Raw genomic sequence first — 14,433 nt, 5'->3', positions numbered from 1 at the left:
ACACGTGGGAGAATAGACCAACCCCCACCTCTCTACAGCCTCCTTTAATGTACTTATAAAGAGAGAGAAGGTCGCCCCTGAGCCTCCTCTTCTCCAGGCTGAACAAACCCAGCTCCCTCAGCCGCTCCTCGTAAGACTTGTTCTCCAGACCCCTCACCAGCTTCGTTGTCCTTCTCTGGCCTCTCTCAAGCACCTCCATGTCCTTCTTGTAGTGAGGGGCCCAAACAACACAGTACTTGAGGTGCGGCCTCACCAGAGCCAAGTACAGGGCCACACTGCTTCTTATACAAGTCAGGATGCTGTTGGCCTTCTTGGCCACCTGAGCACACTGCTGGCTCATTCAGCCAACTATCAACCAATACTCCCAGGTCCTTCCCTGCCAGGCAGCTTTCTAATCACTCCTCTCCCAGCCTGTAGCTCTGCTTGGGGTTGTTGTGCCCCAGGTGCAGGACCTGGCACTTGTCTTTGTTGAACTTCATACAGTTGAAGTATGAAATGACTGCCTTGGTTCATTTCCATCTCTGACTTTTTTCGATTTATCTATGTGAGGCTGTTTAAACAATACATGAAACATTTCATATGGATTACTCTAAAAACAAAATAACAAACATAAAACCCCTCTTAAGTACATTCATGAAGTTTTGCATCAGTTTCAGCTAAAGGATAGTTTCAAGCTTTTATTTTTATTGGCACACAAAGCAGGCAGGCTAAACCTTAAACCCTAAAATTATGAATCTTCCCTGGTTATATATATATACACATATATACATATATATATGTACATATACATATACATGTATATATGTACATATATATATGTATATGTTACTAGTGCAGGCTGACAAAGATTTCTCTATCAAATATATGCCATTTACCAGCAGAATGCTGTCTCCATTCTAGTCACCAGCCACAGGAGCTCAGCTAGGGGTCCTGAGTGTCAAGCTGAGTGCTTTTCTTTCCCCATAATAAAGGTCCTGCAGGCTAAACTACTGGTAGGCTGTTAGTGACACTTCTGAAATGCTGTTGATGGGCTTACACAAATGCAAAGATTAGTACTTAACAATGCTGTTGATGGTATACAAGAAGTTTTTGAATTGTGCTCACCCTGCATTGTCTTCCATGCAGTTGCATGTGTGAGTGTATATATATGGATATGTACATGAATATACATAAATATATGAAGTATGAGGATTAATGTGGTATAGGCTTCTGAGTTTCATACATATTTGTGCGTGTATTTAATATAAAACAGAAAACATGAAATAGAAACTAACAAAACGCTACTGAAAGCTTATTTTTTAAAAACTGTTCTTGTGACTCTTATCTCACCCAATCAAAAGCACCAATTGTATCAGAGAGAAATTATAAAAATATAAGATGATGCTAGTTCTTAAATATAAGCTTTGTTTGTTTATCTTTTATTTAATTCACTTTGAAATAATACTCTGTGATCTTTACACATTTTAAATACTTTAAACTGTGACATCCAAGTAGGTGGCCTAGCCAATATTTCCTTTTTCCCAGTCAGATGCACTGGAAAGAGGTAACAGGCTGTGTTTTCAGGAGACTTGAGACATTTGCTGGCAAGCTTTTCTAAGGTTATCAGCACATGTCAAAGATGACGTCTGCGCAGAACGTAGGTTTCTTACCAACGCTGTTTTCTTGGAAGACAAATTTTATTTACCTTAGTTCACTCATTTTGGATGAATGAAAAGTCCATTGGGAAAGAATCAGTCCTTAAATCCAATATTTTTTCTTATAATTGCAAAAGTCTTGCTTCCTCTCTGCCCTGACAAAGTTTGCCATAAACAAGAGGGTACAATTAAATGGCTGGTAGACTACTTCTCATTTCCAGCCAAGTGGCAAGATAAATGTTGTGCAAATATAGTATCCTAGTATACTCTGTGTGAAATCATATAGATAAGTTATAATATGACTAGTTCGGTACCAATACAGACAGCCACATGCATGTACATGTGCTGAAGGGACTGTAAGTTCATATTTTCTAGATTCATGCATATTTTTTTTTTCTTCTTAAAGAATTCAAAATACTTTTTAAAGGACTTGTTTTCTGTGCAATGGAGCTCATGGGCAAGCACTCAATAAAAGCAAAATGAGGAATGCAGTCATGGTTCTAAAACCACTTCATATTCTTCAGACTGATGCCAGCTGCATGTATTGATAGTAATCCCATCTAATCCCCTCCACACGTATTATCTTTGTACACCTGCTTTCATTGTCTCATCATTTTTTTTATACTTCTAACCAGCATATACAAGAGGGTAAAGCAACAGAACAAAGTACACATGCTCACAGTTTTCTAAGCCACAATTTTGCATTGTAGTTGTAAAAAAATAGTTGTAGATTTGGTACTTAGAGTCAACATCTTCCATTAAGATATTTTTCCTACTTTTCCCCCTTTTCTCCTCCCTCTCCCCCCTACCCCCTTCCCTCCCTGGTACCATGTCTGTGTATGTCTTTCTTGGCAGATTAACCGAAGCACATCGAACAGCTGTAAAAGTCATCAGGAGAATGCAATATTTTGTAGCCAGAAGAAAATTTCAGGTAAGCAGCACTGTTAACCATAAGAACATTTTGTAGGCTTAACTACATGACATTGAAAGTGCTCTGAGAATGGATTTGTCTTTGTGCATACGGTTGCAATAAGTCAAAGGTACAGTTTAGGCTCTCAGCTTTATACCTTTCCTACGTGGTATTTACCTACCTACTGCTTCCACATCTGCTAGAAGAACTGAAGACAAGACTGTTGGAGTGTCTGCTCAAATATTGTTACTATCTACCCTGATCAACCAACAACTGGTTAGATGATGTTCAACTCATCACATGCTATGCATGATTCAATATATCATATTATTCATGATATCAATAGTTTTTACCAACCAGCACTATGCCGTGTAAAGTTGTTTTCCAATTTTATTCCCAGCATGGGACATCAGAGAGGTCTTACTTTATGAAATTGTAGGTCATCTGCCCATCTGCCTTCTGGAAATTTGCTGACTTTATGAAGTCTTAAGTTAAATTTCTCAATCAGATTGCAAAGTGATCAAAACATATGTGCTGCTTTGGAAAAAAAAAATAAATAAATAAAATAAATGAGTCTTATTTTGCCTGTTTACTAAAGCTCAGTATGACAAAACTTGTTTGGAATGTGATTCTAATATCATCCTTCTCACCACACATGTGCCAATGGTGCCATGAAAATAAATAATTAACTTCTGGCCAGATTTTCAAAGCGCCTGTTTATTCCATCTGAAGATTCATACTTTCATGTGCAAGAGGTTCCACAGCAAGTTAATCAACTTTCATAATCCTTTTGAAGGGGTTTTAAAAAGATAAAGGAAAAGCCTAAATTTCAAGTAATTTTGATTAGAGTTGAGCACTTAATTGCCAGGGATAAAAATCTGAGATAAGCTTGCATTGCTCAGAGTACTGAATTCTCTTCTGGTCTTTTCTTTCATGAGGCTGTGGAAAGTAGCTGATCATCCTCCCCATGCTAAATAGATTTTAGACATTCAGACTCAGAAGCTGTTATTCTGAGTTTTGCCTTAAGAGCTCTAAGCACACTGGATATAGAGTGCTGAGCCCAAATGGCCAGGATTTGAGATTTATTTTGGGGAAAAGAAGAGGACAGAATGAAAGTTAAAGAAGTTCTTTACTTACCAAACTTCCCTGGGAGCCCATCACATCCCTCCCTAAGTTGCATTGTACATCCTAGTGTTTCTTAATAAAAACATGACAAGGGATATGTGCCTGCAAAGTCTGGAGAGGCATACATGTAAAATGTTCAGCTTTATGGAAAAGGAGGAGAAAAAAATGAAGAAAGTTTAAAGGATATTTTTACTATGCTTTAGAGGGCTCAGACAGACTGCAGTGTGCAGTACTTCACAACAGAAGGATTCAGAGATGATGATTTAGTAAAAGGGATCTCAGATAGAAGTCTTCTTTTGAGAGAGAAAGGAAATTTCATTGGGAGTGAGTAGAATTAATTACGCACATAGTAGCCCATGGGGGAGAGGGGAGGAGGTGAGGAAAAATCTCTAGCACATCTAGGCTCTGCGCCATGCATCATGTTTAGAGAGTCCAGAGGAAAGGACAGAGGATTTAGCCAAAAAGCTCTCAAAGCACCCCCGCTAGTCAATCTAAAGAGTGATACTGGCACTGTTTCTCTGGGCAAAGACAATAGGCTGCTTTTCTGGCCAGAAATAGTGATGTGTCAGCGTCTGCAAGAAGTGAAGCTGGGGAAGGAAAAAAAAAAAAAGGCAATAAACTGAAAGCTGAAACTTCCCTCCCTCAAAGTATATCTTCTCAGAAATGCACACAAATGTGCATTCACACTACTGAAACCATGAACTCTTCTGAAAGTAATAATACATGTAAGTGGTGATGGCTAAGCACGAGGAAGGCATTTTGTCACGAAGAGCTTTTGCTTCTTCATTCATTTCACAGGATTTGTTTCCATTCCAGTTCCATGCTTTTATTTGAAATTTCTAGGATCCTGTGGCTGCCTTCCAAGCATGACTCCAGCACATACTGTAGGTGTTCAGTGCATGTGTGCAGTGGTGCATGCTAATGGCTCTGACTGAAGCTGTGACAGAGTGGAAACAGACAACAAGATGACTAATGGGCTGTTTTCAGTAATTTCCAATTACTAGATTTGCAGTTTACCTTTTTTTTTTTTCTTTTTTTTCTTTTTTTTTTTTTTCTTCTCTTCTTGAGTCAGAGCCAAAAAGGAGACATCTTGCCCCACATTTCCCATAAGGGTTGGTATGTCTCTGAAAATGCTGATGTTTTCAAAAGGACATCATTTACAGTTACACCACACACACACATTAATTTTAATTGATAAAATTTTGCCATAGTGCACTTTTTATAATCACATCTCCTTATGCAAGTTCTCTAGACTTGTTTCAGAATTCTGCCTTAGTAGTTACAGGAAGAAACCAGAGCTTGGCAGAAGCAACTGGATTCTCGTTAGAATGGGAATAAAGCTAGGCAGATGGCAGGGCTTTTGTTGTTGTTATTGCTGTTATTTAAAAAAAAAAAAAATACAACTCTTTTGCATTTTTTGTCTATCTGTTCTTTATTTCTTTGAATTGTACCTAGTAGGTATCGTTAAAGACAAAGAACCACAAACAAATCCTATGTGCAGCTGTCTTCATACTTATGCAAAGTATCTGTCCTCACAGTTATTTAAGCAATAATATTTCTGTCACCAGAATTTTTTAGTCTTCAGAGGCATTTGACTCTGGGTCCAAGTGTTATGAATTGGGCCTATCGCTGTGATTCAGTCCTCTGACATTATGATTAACATATGGTTTTGGAATGAGCTGAGAGATACCACACATGGTAGTCTCAGATGAGTTATATGTCTTGGGTTTGTGTTTTCAAACACACTGTGAAGGTCTAATATTTTGCTCAGTATGAAGTAACATGAAGACATGACTCTAACTGACAGTAATGGAGCCAAATGACAGAATCATTTGGCTCCATCTCCACAGTAAATATGCACTCCTAAAATGCCTACATACTTTTTATTCATTGCAACAACCATTACAAAATGGCAGCCAAATAACCTCTGAAAGACACACCAAAAAAAAAAAAAAAAAGCATGTCCGAAATAAAAATCAAATTTAAACTGTAATTATCTTTCAATCTCATCTATGACTCCTTCCACAGCAAGCTAGGAAACCATATGATGTACGCGATGTGATTGAACAGTACTCACAAGGACACCTCAATATGATGGTTCGGATAAAAGAACTTCAAAGAAGGTAGGCCCTGTCTACTTCATGAAATATTTGATTTCTTTGGTGCCAGCTGGCTTTAGGGGAGATGTGTACTTAATGAACAGTAATTGTCCAAAATTGCAAGCACAACAGGGAGCACAATATCTAGAGGATTTAACTTAGAGTCATTTTTAACCCCTTTTATGACTGAGTTTACAATTATCCTTTATTCTTCTCCCTTCCTTCAAATGAAATTAAAGGAAATTAAGGTTCATGGTGTGAAGTTTGTACTATGAAGTGAGCTTTTCTGTCTTCTTTTTAGAAAAGAAAATCTTTTCAAATAATGATTTACCTTTCTGTCTTCTCTCTGTGGTTCTCCATGGCTGAGAGAAATCTGGTTCATTTGTGTTCTCCTCTCTATTCTGGAACTTTTCGCTTACTGCATTCCTCTTTGCACAGGCTTTCTCTGAGTCTTGGGATTGGAGCTGAAACATTTTGCCACAGAACTATCCCCTTCAGTTTCAGCACAAAATGCTTTTCTCTTTACAAATTAACTCTATGGACTAGAATATCAGACTGAACACCTCTGGCTCTTAAATTAAATAAAAATCAATAATAATAAATAAATAGATAAAACCTCCCCACCCTGTTGAGTGGAATCTACTGTGTCAATAAATACACATATTAAATCCACCTGCATGAGATTCAAGGAACAGTTGCGGATGTTATTAAGAAACCATTCTGTCTTTACAGTCTTTGTTATTAGATTGCATATGAGAGAGGAGAACTATTTTTTAGTTCCGACATGAAAGTGTAAGAAATAAAATATTAGTACACATGAAAGAAATGATAATAATATGGTTTAATTCTGGAAAAAAACTCCAGAGAACTAAAGTGCTGACTGTATTTATGCACAGCAAATCATGCTAATCTGGTCTTTTTACTTGCTTTGTTTTAGGTTTAAAATGACTATAAATTCTTATGTAAATTATGCATATATACTATACTATACTTTTTTTAGCAGCAGAGTTTAATTTGCTTGGTAATTCCACTGCTAGTAATTCTCTGTTTTCTTTTCAGATTGGACCATTCCCTAGGAAAGCCAGGCCTTTTCCTCCCAGGTATAATGACTGTATTCTAAGTATTTAGGTTCATAACTTGGTGAAAATACCAGTGGCTACAGTAATATAGATTTATAATCTACACAATTATGAATTAATATATAATTCTGTTAGTAGGCTCAGGAACAACTGTGGAGAGATAAATACCTTGCATTCAGGTGGTAGTGGAGTAAATGGAAGTTAAGAATATATATTGGAAATGTGTATCAGTGAATGACAAGTTGGAAATACCTGACTGGAAAAATATCTCCCTCCTCCCCCCACCCCAAAAATAAAAAATAAAAAATCTTTCTATGTCTTTTGTGTTGGGGTTAGGATATATATTAGTTAAAGAGATTTTTTTTTTTTCCTTTCTAAACAACCTATGGATTTTAGTTTGGGAAAGATCAAAGATAGATCAAGGGTAGATCATTCAGGAAGAACTGGGATAGTTTAAAAGCTAGAATGATAGAAATGTTAGGAAATTAAATCTTTAAAAGTGCAAGATCATACACAGGAAAACTGATAAAAAAATCTAATTGCTGGTAGTATTGAACAGTCTGGAATGTCTGAGAAAAAGAAATTACTGTATGCTAATTAATTGTAAACTAATGCTCACTGAACATATGAAAATGCTGTGATGTATCAACAAGAACAAAATATTAGTCTGATCCTAGGATCAGGAGAGAGATTTTCAAGACTTACAGGGACATAGGCATTCCCTTGCACAAGACTCAGGTAAGGCCTTATGTAGTCTGTTGTGCAAAATTCTGACTCCACATCTTTAGAGAAGATTATCTGCACAGAAACAGGGAAGAAATACCATAATGACCAGTAAAAAAGAGAACCTGTTCTATTAGTGGGAAACAGAAGTTTGTTCTTTTTAACCTAGCAAAACAAGAAAGAACAGTCTGGTAATTCTACGAGGAGAGTAATTACCTGGGAGGAAAAAAATAATATGTAAGAGAAAGGACAGTATGAACAGAAGAACAGATGTTTGTAAACTGGTCAAAAATACTTGGGAATCATGGAGATTAGAAACCTGAATATGGAAGGGACTGAAATAAGTCATACTTAGAGGGGTCTAATAAAAAGGATGGAGAAGGACTCTTTGCTTGGTAGATAATGATAGGACAAGGGGGAACAGTTAGGGGGAAGAGTTAGATGATCTTTAAGGTCGCTTCCAACCCAAGCCATTCTATGATTCTGTAATTTGTTATAGTAAGATATTGTCTTCAAATTTGCAGAGGTTCCATCTTCTCTGTCCCTAAGAGCTCAAAAATGATTTAGGGAATGAAGTCCCAGTTCCCTGAATGACTTTGAGCACTCATGAGCATAAGTGTAAGTGAGAGTCAAGGGTGCCAAAGTTATTTTAGAGCCTTTTAGAAATGCTTCCATATTATCAGAGGTTAAAATGATTTATACTGTCAGAATGAGGATTGTCTCTCAATACACAATGTATTTTAAATATCTGATCACTGGAGAAGACTCAGTAGTACACTCCTCTTCCCTGTAGATGAGACAGTTTTGGATCACAGGAAAATAATCAGTCAGCTTGAATACATCTATAAATATTTACGCTTGGGGATTCATTCCAAAATGTGCAAGCTGAATTTACAGAAAATCTTTGCTTACCTCCAAGAATGTATAATTTCAAATTTAACATTATCAAATTAGAACTATTATTTGTACTAAAAAAAATAATAAAAAAAAAATTAGAGGACCATTTTATGAGGCATCTTATTGTTTCAGAGGTGGAGAATAATTTGAAGTGTTGGCTGCAAAGAAGTTAACTGTGAAATAATATTCTGAGCAGTTTGGGAAGTGTCAGATTTTGCTGAAGGTGTTCAGAAGTTTAGTCACCGAATCTTTGGTTGAAAGGATCATAGAAACCACTGGGAGGATCTTAGATGGGTCTGTGGATTTGAATAAGATTTCAAAGTGTTCACGTGTTGAAAAGAGAGTAAGTTACTGAGAAAGAGCCCTGGGGCTGTGTTTGTGAGTTTTGACTGATTCACTTATAAGCATCTCATACGGGAAACCTACACATAGGACAGCAAAAGTAAAACGGGTTATCTGCCTGTAGGCCTGAGGTTACACAGCAGAACTTGCTGTTCTGGGCACATGCTGGAGAGAGTGCCAGCAAAGACAGACCAAGCTAATTAAAGGGAAAAAAAAACTCCAAGTCAAAGTCTGCCACAGAATTTTTATTATTCTTTATTATTATTATTATTATTATTATATCCATAAAAACTTGCTTTGACCTTATATTGTGAGCAATTGGCTAACGGGCAGGGCCCAAAGGGTTATGGTAAATGGGGCTGCGTCAGGCTGGCGGGCGGTCACCAATGGGGTCCCTCAAGGCTCCATTTTAGGGCCGGTACTTTTCAATATTTTTATAAACGATCTGGATGTAGGAATAGAGGGTATTTTGAGCAAGTTTGCTGATGACACCAAACTTGGAGGAGTTGTGGACTCAAATGAGGGCGTAAAGGCCTTACAGAGGGATCTGGACAGGTTGGAGAGCTGGATGATCACCAACCGCATGAAGTTCAATAAAAGCAAGTGCCGGGTCCTGCACCTGGAACGGGGAAACCCTGGCTGCATGTACAGACTGGGCGATGAGACGCTGGAGAGCAGCCTAGAAGAGAGGGATCTGGGGGTCGTGGTAGACAGCAAGTTGAATATGAGCCAGCAGTGTGCCCTGGCAGCCAGGAGGGCCAATCGTGTCCTGGGGTGCATCAAGCACGGCATCGCTAGTAGGTCAAGGGAGGTGATTGTCCCGCTCTACTCTGCGCTGGTGCGGCCTCACCTCGAGTACTGTGTGCAGTTCTGGGCACCACAGTATAAAAAGGACATGAAACTGTTGGAAAGTGTCCAGAGGAGGGCTACGAAGATGGTGAAAGGCCTGGAGGGGAAGACGTACGAGGAACGGCTGAGGTCACTGGGCCTGTTCAGCCTGGAGAAGAGGAGGCTGAGGGGAGACCTCATCACAGTCTACAACTTCCTCGTAAGGGGTTGTCAAGAGGCAGGAGACCTTTTCTCCATTAACACTAGTGACAGGACCCACGGGAACGGGGTTAAGCTGAGGCAGGGGAAATTTAGGCTGGACGTCAGGAGGGGGTTCTTCACAGAGAGGGTGGTTGCACACTGGAACAGGCTCCCCAGGGAAGTGGTCACTGCACCGAGCCTGTCTGAATTTAAGAAGAGATTGGACTGTGAACTTAGGCACATGGTCTGAACTTTTGGGTAGACCTGTGCGGTGTCAAGAGTTGGACTTGATGATCCTTAAGGGTCCCTTCCAACTCAGGATATTCTATGATTCTATGATTCTATGATTCTATATCTGGAGGAAAAAAAAAAAAAAAAAAAAAAAAAAGGCACCCAAAACCCCCTGCACCTACTTCTAGAGGGAAGATAAATTTGAGTAGGGATACCTACCCCAAACCTTCAAAATTTTATGATAGACAGTCTTACTGGGGAGAGCACTACAGGACTTCAGAGATATTTGGGTAAACCCATAATCTGTGCTCTGGAGAAAATTATGACATCCCTATCATTCAATTAGCTTCCCTTGTTAGTCTTTTCCTGCAATATCACTGCTGAATTACTGCTTTGAGACAGCTCTCTCAAATGCAAAAACAAGGTGGCCCTGCTGAAGATGAAGTCTGCCTCCACAGCATGCCAACTCTACACAGTTGTAACTTTTGTATAGACATATGGCTCTACCCTTAGATGGACTGGATAAATACTTACTAGGAAAGGTAAAATGGTTGTTAGGGCTGCAAAAACAGGTAAGATCAGTTAGGGCTTTGCAAGACCAAAACCAGAAGTTATTTGATCTAGTAGTTATTTTATATAAACCTTCCACAAATCCAAAAATAAGATAAGTGTTTCCAGATAAATGGTCTGAAAAAATAAAACTAGGGTTAATTTATAATTAGTCCCAGTATAATCCAACCCACCAATAATCAAGTGACGAACAGTGATGAGTTGTTATAGTATTGGCCTGGTTTGGGTGGAAACAGACTTTTGTGCTGTCATCCTCCTCTGGAAAATAGAGTTCATCCTGAGTTTTCCTTAGAACAGTTAGCCAGTTATACATCAAAAATGTATTTTCAGTCTGATATATTTTTTCCAGTTCAAAGGCATTACTAAAAACCTCATTTATAAACAATATGGATGTTTCCTCCAGACTGTGTTATTTTTGTATTGATGGCAAGCAAAAGAGAAATGACAATGCAAAGAAAATGAAACCACCAAGGAGAAAAACATGAGAGGAATTTTCCTTTCCAGCTCCTTTTATTTTTCTGTTTTATTTTACTCCTATTCAAAGAATCTTAAGGTCTGATTCCAAGCTTGTTGGAATGAATGGGAGTCTTTCCAGCGACCTCAGTGGGTTTTGGATCAGGCTGTTACTGAAACTCTGTTGTCAACTTTGATAATATTATATGAAGTAATTGCAGTGTGTCTGATTTATTCTATAGTATTATTCCCTTTCCAAAGTAAATGATGTCATAAAAGATCCAGAATCTAAATTCACTGAAAGCAATTATTGGAGTGGGGGTGGAGGGGTGGGGGAATATGATTATTTCTCAAGGATAAAAAACACTAAAAGCTGTGTTAAAACAAGGTAAGGGTGCAATAACAGAAAAAATAGCCATGCTGGGTCATGACAGTAATGTCTTCTTGACTAGAAGCAAGGTGCTTTGGGAAATGTAAAAGAAAAAGAAATGTATATGCCTCTAATCTTCCTGTAAGCTTCCAGCCATTTGCAGATCAGAGACTTCCTGACATGGTTCCTGTGTATTTAGTAGTCATAACTGGTTTGTGCTCAACAAGATTGCCTGGTTTCCCCTGAACCTCATGTAAACTTTTAACATCTGTGATATCCTCTGACAAGAAGTTTCATGATTTAACTTACACATACACATATTGTGAGAAATCCTCCTATTTTGCTTGTTATGGTGCTGGTTCTAACAGCTTTATTTGAAACTTCCAATGTGAATTTTAAAACATTAAGAAGATAATGAATAAATTTTCCAAAGAGTTGAATCCTATTTTTCAGGAATTTTCCCAGAAGAATGTATCTTAGCTTCGCTGAAAGCCCATCTCACATTTCCTGATAACACAAACAATTCTGTAAAATGAAATTAAGATTCCTGTAATAGTAAACAAACACCTTAAAAAAAGTATTGGTATAGAAGCAAAGCATGCATTACTAACATTTCTTGAATTAACAAAGCAGAAGCTTCTGTAATGATACTAATAAGAGAAGCGTAATACTTGATCTTCACTACACAATGGAGTTAATTGCTTTTGAGTGACTTTTTTTTTAGACTAGCTATAGCTTTTCAGGGGCAAAAGTGAAGAATAACGCCAAAGTAAAACAAAAGATGCAGTGTTCGGATTCAGAAAAGCAGTTCATCTGAACCTCTTGGATCTACATAAGCAGGTGGAAATCCCTGGAGAAAAAAGATTTCTTGTAAACCTTTGGCAATGCCATTTCTTGCTTTATTTCCCACTTTCAGTAGTCCCAATACTAAACTTCATATCATTTCCTGAGGTTTTGAGATATATTTAAGAATTTGGAATATCCTAGTTGTAACAAGGCTTGAATTCTTCATTTTCTGTTTGGGAAAAAAAAAAAAAAAAAAAAGGCTTTCAGATAGATACATTTTACAAATGTTGAGTTAGCTTACATCTAGTGGTAGGCACTATAGAAGTAAAACTCATAGAAGACTCTACTCTGTAAAAGTAGAGTAGATCATTTCCAGCTTTTATCATTTTCAGACCATCTGGCTGTAATTCACACTGTCCTAATGTTCCCAGTATTTTTTCAGACCAAAGAAAAAATCTGTTGTCTTAAAAGTTTGATATATTCTGATGAGATAGAACACAGTAATTGAGTGGGGAAAAAAAAAGATTATGCTGCTGTCTCTTATTTGATTTTCTCTTTTGCTGGAATTGCTGGTTTTTTTTTTTGTAAAAGAAACAAAAATTGAATAACCAGCAATATGTCATTTATATCATGTGCTTCCAATTGAAGAAAGAGTTGGGGTTGGCCTTTCTTGTTTTCTCAGCTAGTGTGGACAATATTTAAAAAGCTTTAATTTTTTATTTTTTTTTTTTCTTTTTACAAGAGGCATCTCATATTATCACTAGAAAAATGGATGTAGCATCTTTGTGAAAAAATTAGGAATTAAATACAGGTGGATATTGTTTTGAAAGCCATAGAGTGTGATGTTGAGGAAGGCAAAGGCTTTCAGGGAAAAAATTTATATACTAGCAAAGGTGAGATAATGTATAGGTGACCTAAGAACTGTTCAGTCTCTTGAAGTATAATACTTATTGCTTATACAATACTGTTTTATCTGATGGAAGTCTAAATATACTAAATGATGGTTTTATATTATACCAACCATGTGAAACATGCTTGTTTCAGGATTTATTTTTCTTTATGATTCTGAGCTAAAATTTGTTCACATATATTTTCATCGTGTTATAAATAATCATGACTCCTTTCATGATGACCTTACATGTTCCCTTTCTGTTTGAGCCTTTCACACGTATATGAGCTGTTACTAAAATGTGTAGATGATCTGCTTGTTTTATTGAAGACACACAAAACCAGATAAAACTTAATAATTAAAGTTTTTTGGATTACAAGGCAAAGAACGTAAAAACTAAGATACTTCAGATTTACAATTAGCCATGCTATCTTTTCAATTATGTAAAAGCAAATAATCTAATATAGAAAGTCTAAAGTCATATATCTTGAAAAGACTTGAGAGAGAAAGCATAAACATGAAATAGAAATCAAATGTATTTGAGCAATGTTATCTGAACTTCTGCCTACCCTTCTTACCACAATTCTTTGTACATTGTATACACAACTCATTTACTTTTAGATAAAGATGGTCTTTATTAGAGAAAAAAAGTTTGTAAATTAGAGCTGAATGCTGATTTAAATGGAGGCTAATAAGAAATGGGAAAGAGTGCGGCCTTTTGTGACTTACTTAGCACGGATGCCAATAAAGAGATGGAGAGGACGCAGCTACATGTGTGTATATCATGCTTTTCACCTCAACTGACGAGAGCCACATGCCACAAAATAGCTACTTACTGCTTATCTGCTTCCTATTTTCTTGTTTTCTGTTCTACACTGCATTCAAGAATAACTAAGATAAAAAACATTATTAACTTGGTTTGGTTGTTTTGGCATGTCTTGGTGATTATATGAAGGATGTTATTAGAGCTGGTGAGGAAATTATTATTAAAAAAGAAAAGTGGGTTTTCTTGTTTTATTTTTCTTGCTGTATTATGATTTGTTTGTTTGTATATATATGTGTGTTTATTAGACCTAAACAACAAAAGCACTGCCTACTCACTGCTGTTCAAATTACATCCCAATTTAGAAATCCTTAAACACAGAAGTATAGCCTTTAAAGGATGTGTCTACAGATTTGTTAATTAGAGAGTAGAATAAACTGTTCATTTTTTTTGTTTTAGACAGAAATGAATACATAGGTAAACCTGAGCCTCAACCTTTTTATCTTTTTAGAGGATTCTGTGTTTGTGGACTA

The 14,433-nt window shown here is 37.1% G+C and overlaps 1 protein-coding gene across 16 annotated transcripts in view; it reads left to right on the top strand.

The window, feature by feature from the left end:
* Window positions 1-14,433, top strand: part of LOC309884532 (potassium voltage-gated channel subfamily KQT member 1-like) — a 527,319-nt gene that overhangs the window by 304,129 nt on the left and 208,757 nt on the right. For all 16 annotated transcript variants that reach the window (XR_014318640.1, XM_082773603.1, XM_082773607.1 and 13 more), the window contains 3 exons: window positions 2,490-2,565; window positions 5,698-5,792; window positions 6,828-6,868. Coding sequence is in view for 15 of the 16 variants with exons in the window: in XM_082773603.1 (XP_082629729.1) it covers window positions 2,490-2,565; window positions 5,698-5,792; window positions 6,828-6,868 (212 nt within the window). In the remaining variant the exon portion in view is untranslated. The remainder of the gene's footprint in view (window positions 1-2,489; window positions 2,566-5,697; window positions 5,793-6,827; window positions 6,869-14,433) is intronic.

The sequence above is a fragment of the Aythya marila genome (assembly GCF_965140915.1).
Source record: "Aythya marila genome assembly, chromosome: 1".
In the NCBI taxonomy this organism is placed as follows: Eukaryota; Metazoa; Chordata; class Aves; order Anseriformes; family Anatidae; genus Aythya; species Aythya marila.
Note: the sequence above shows the minus strand (reverse complement) of the source record. Positions and strands in the feature narration are given on the sequence as shown.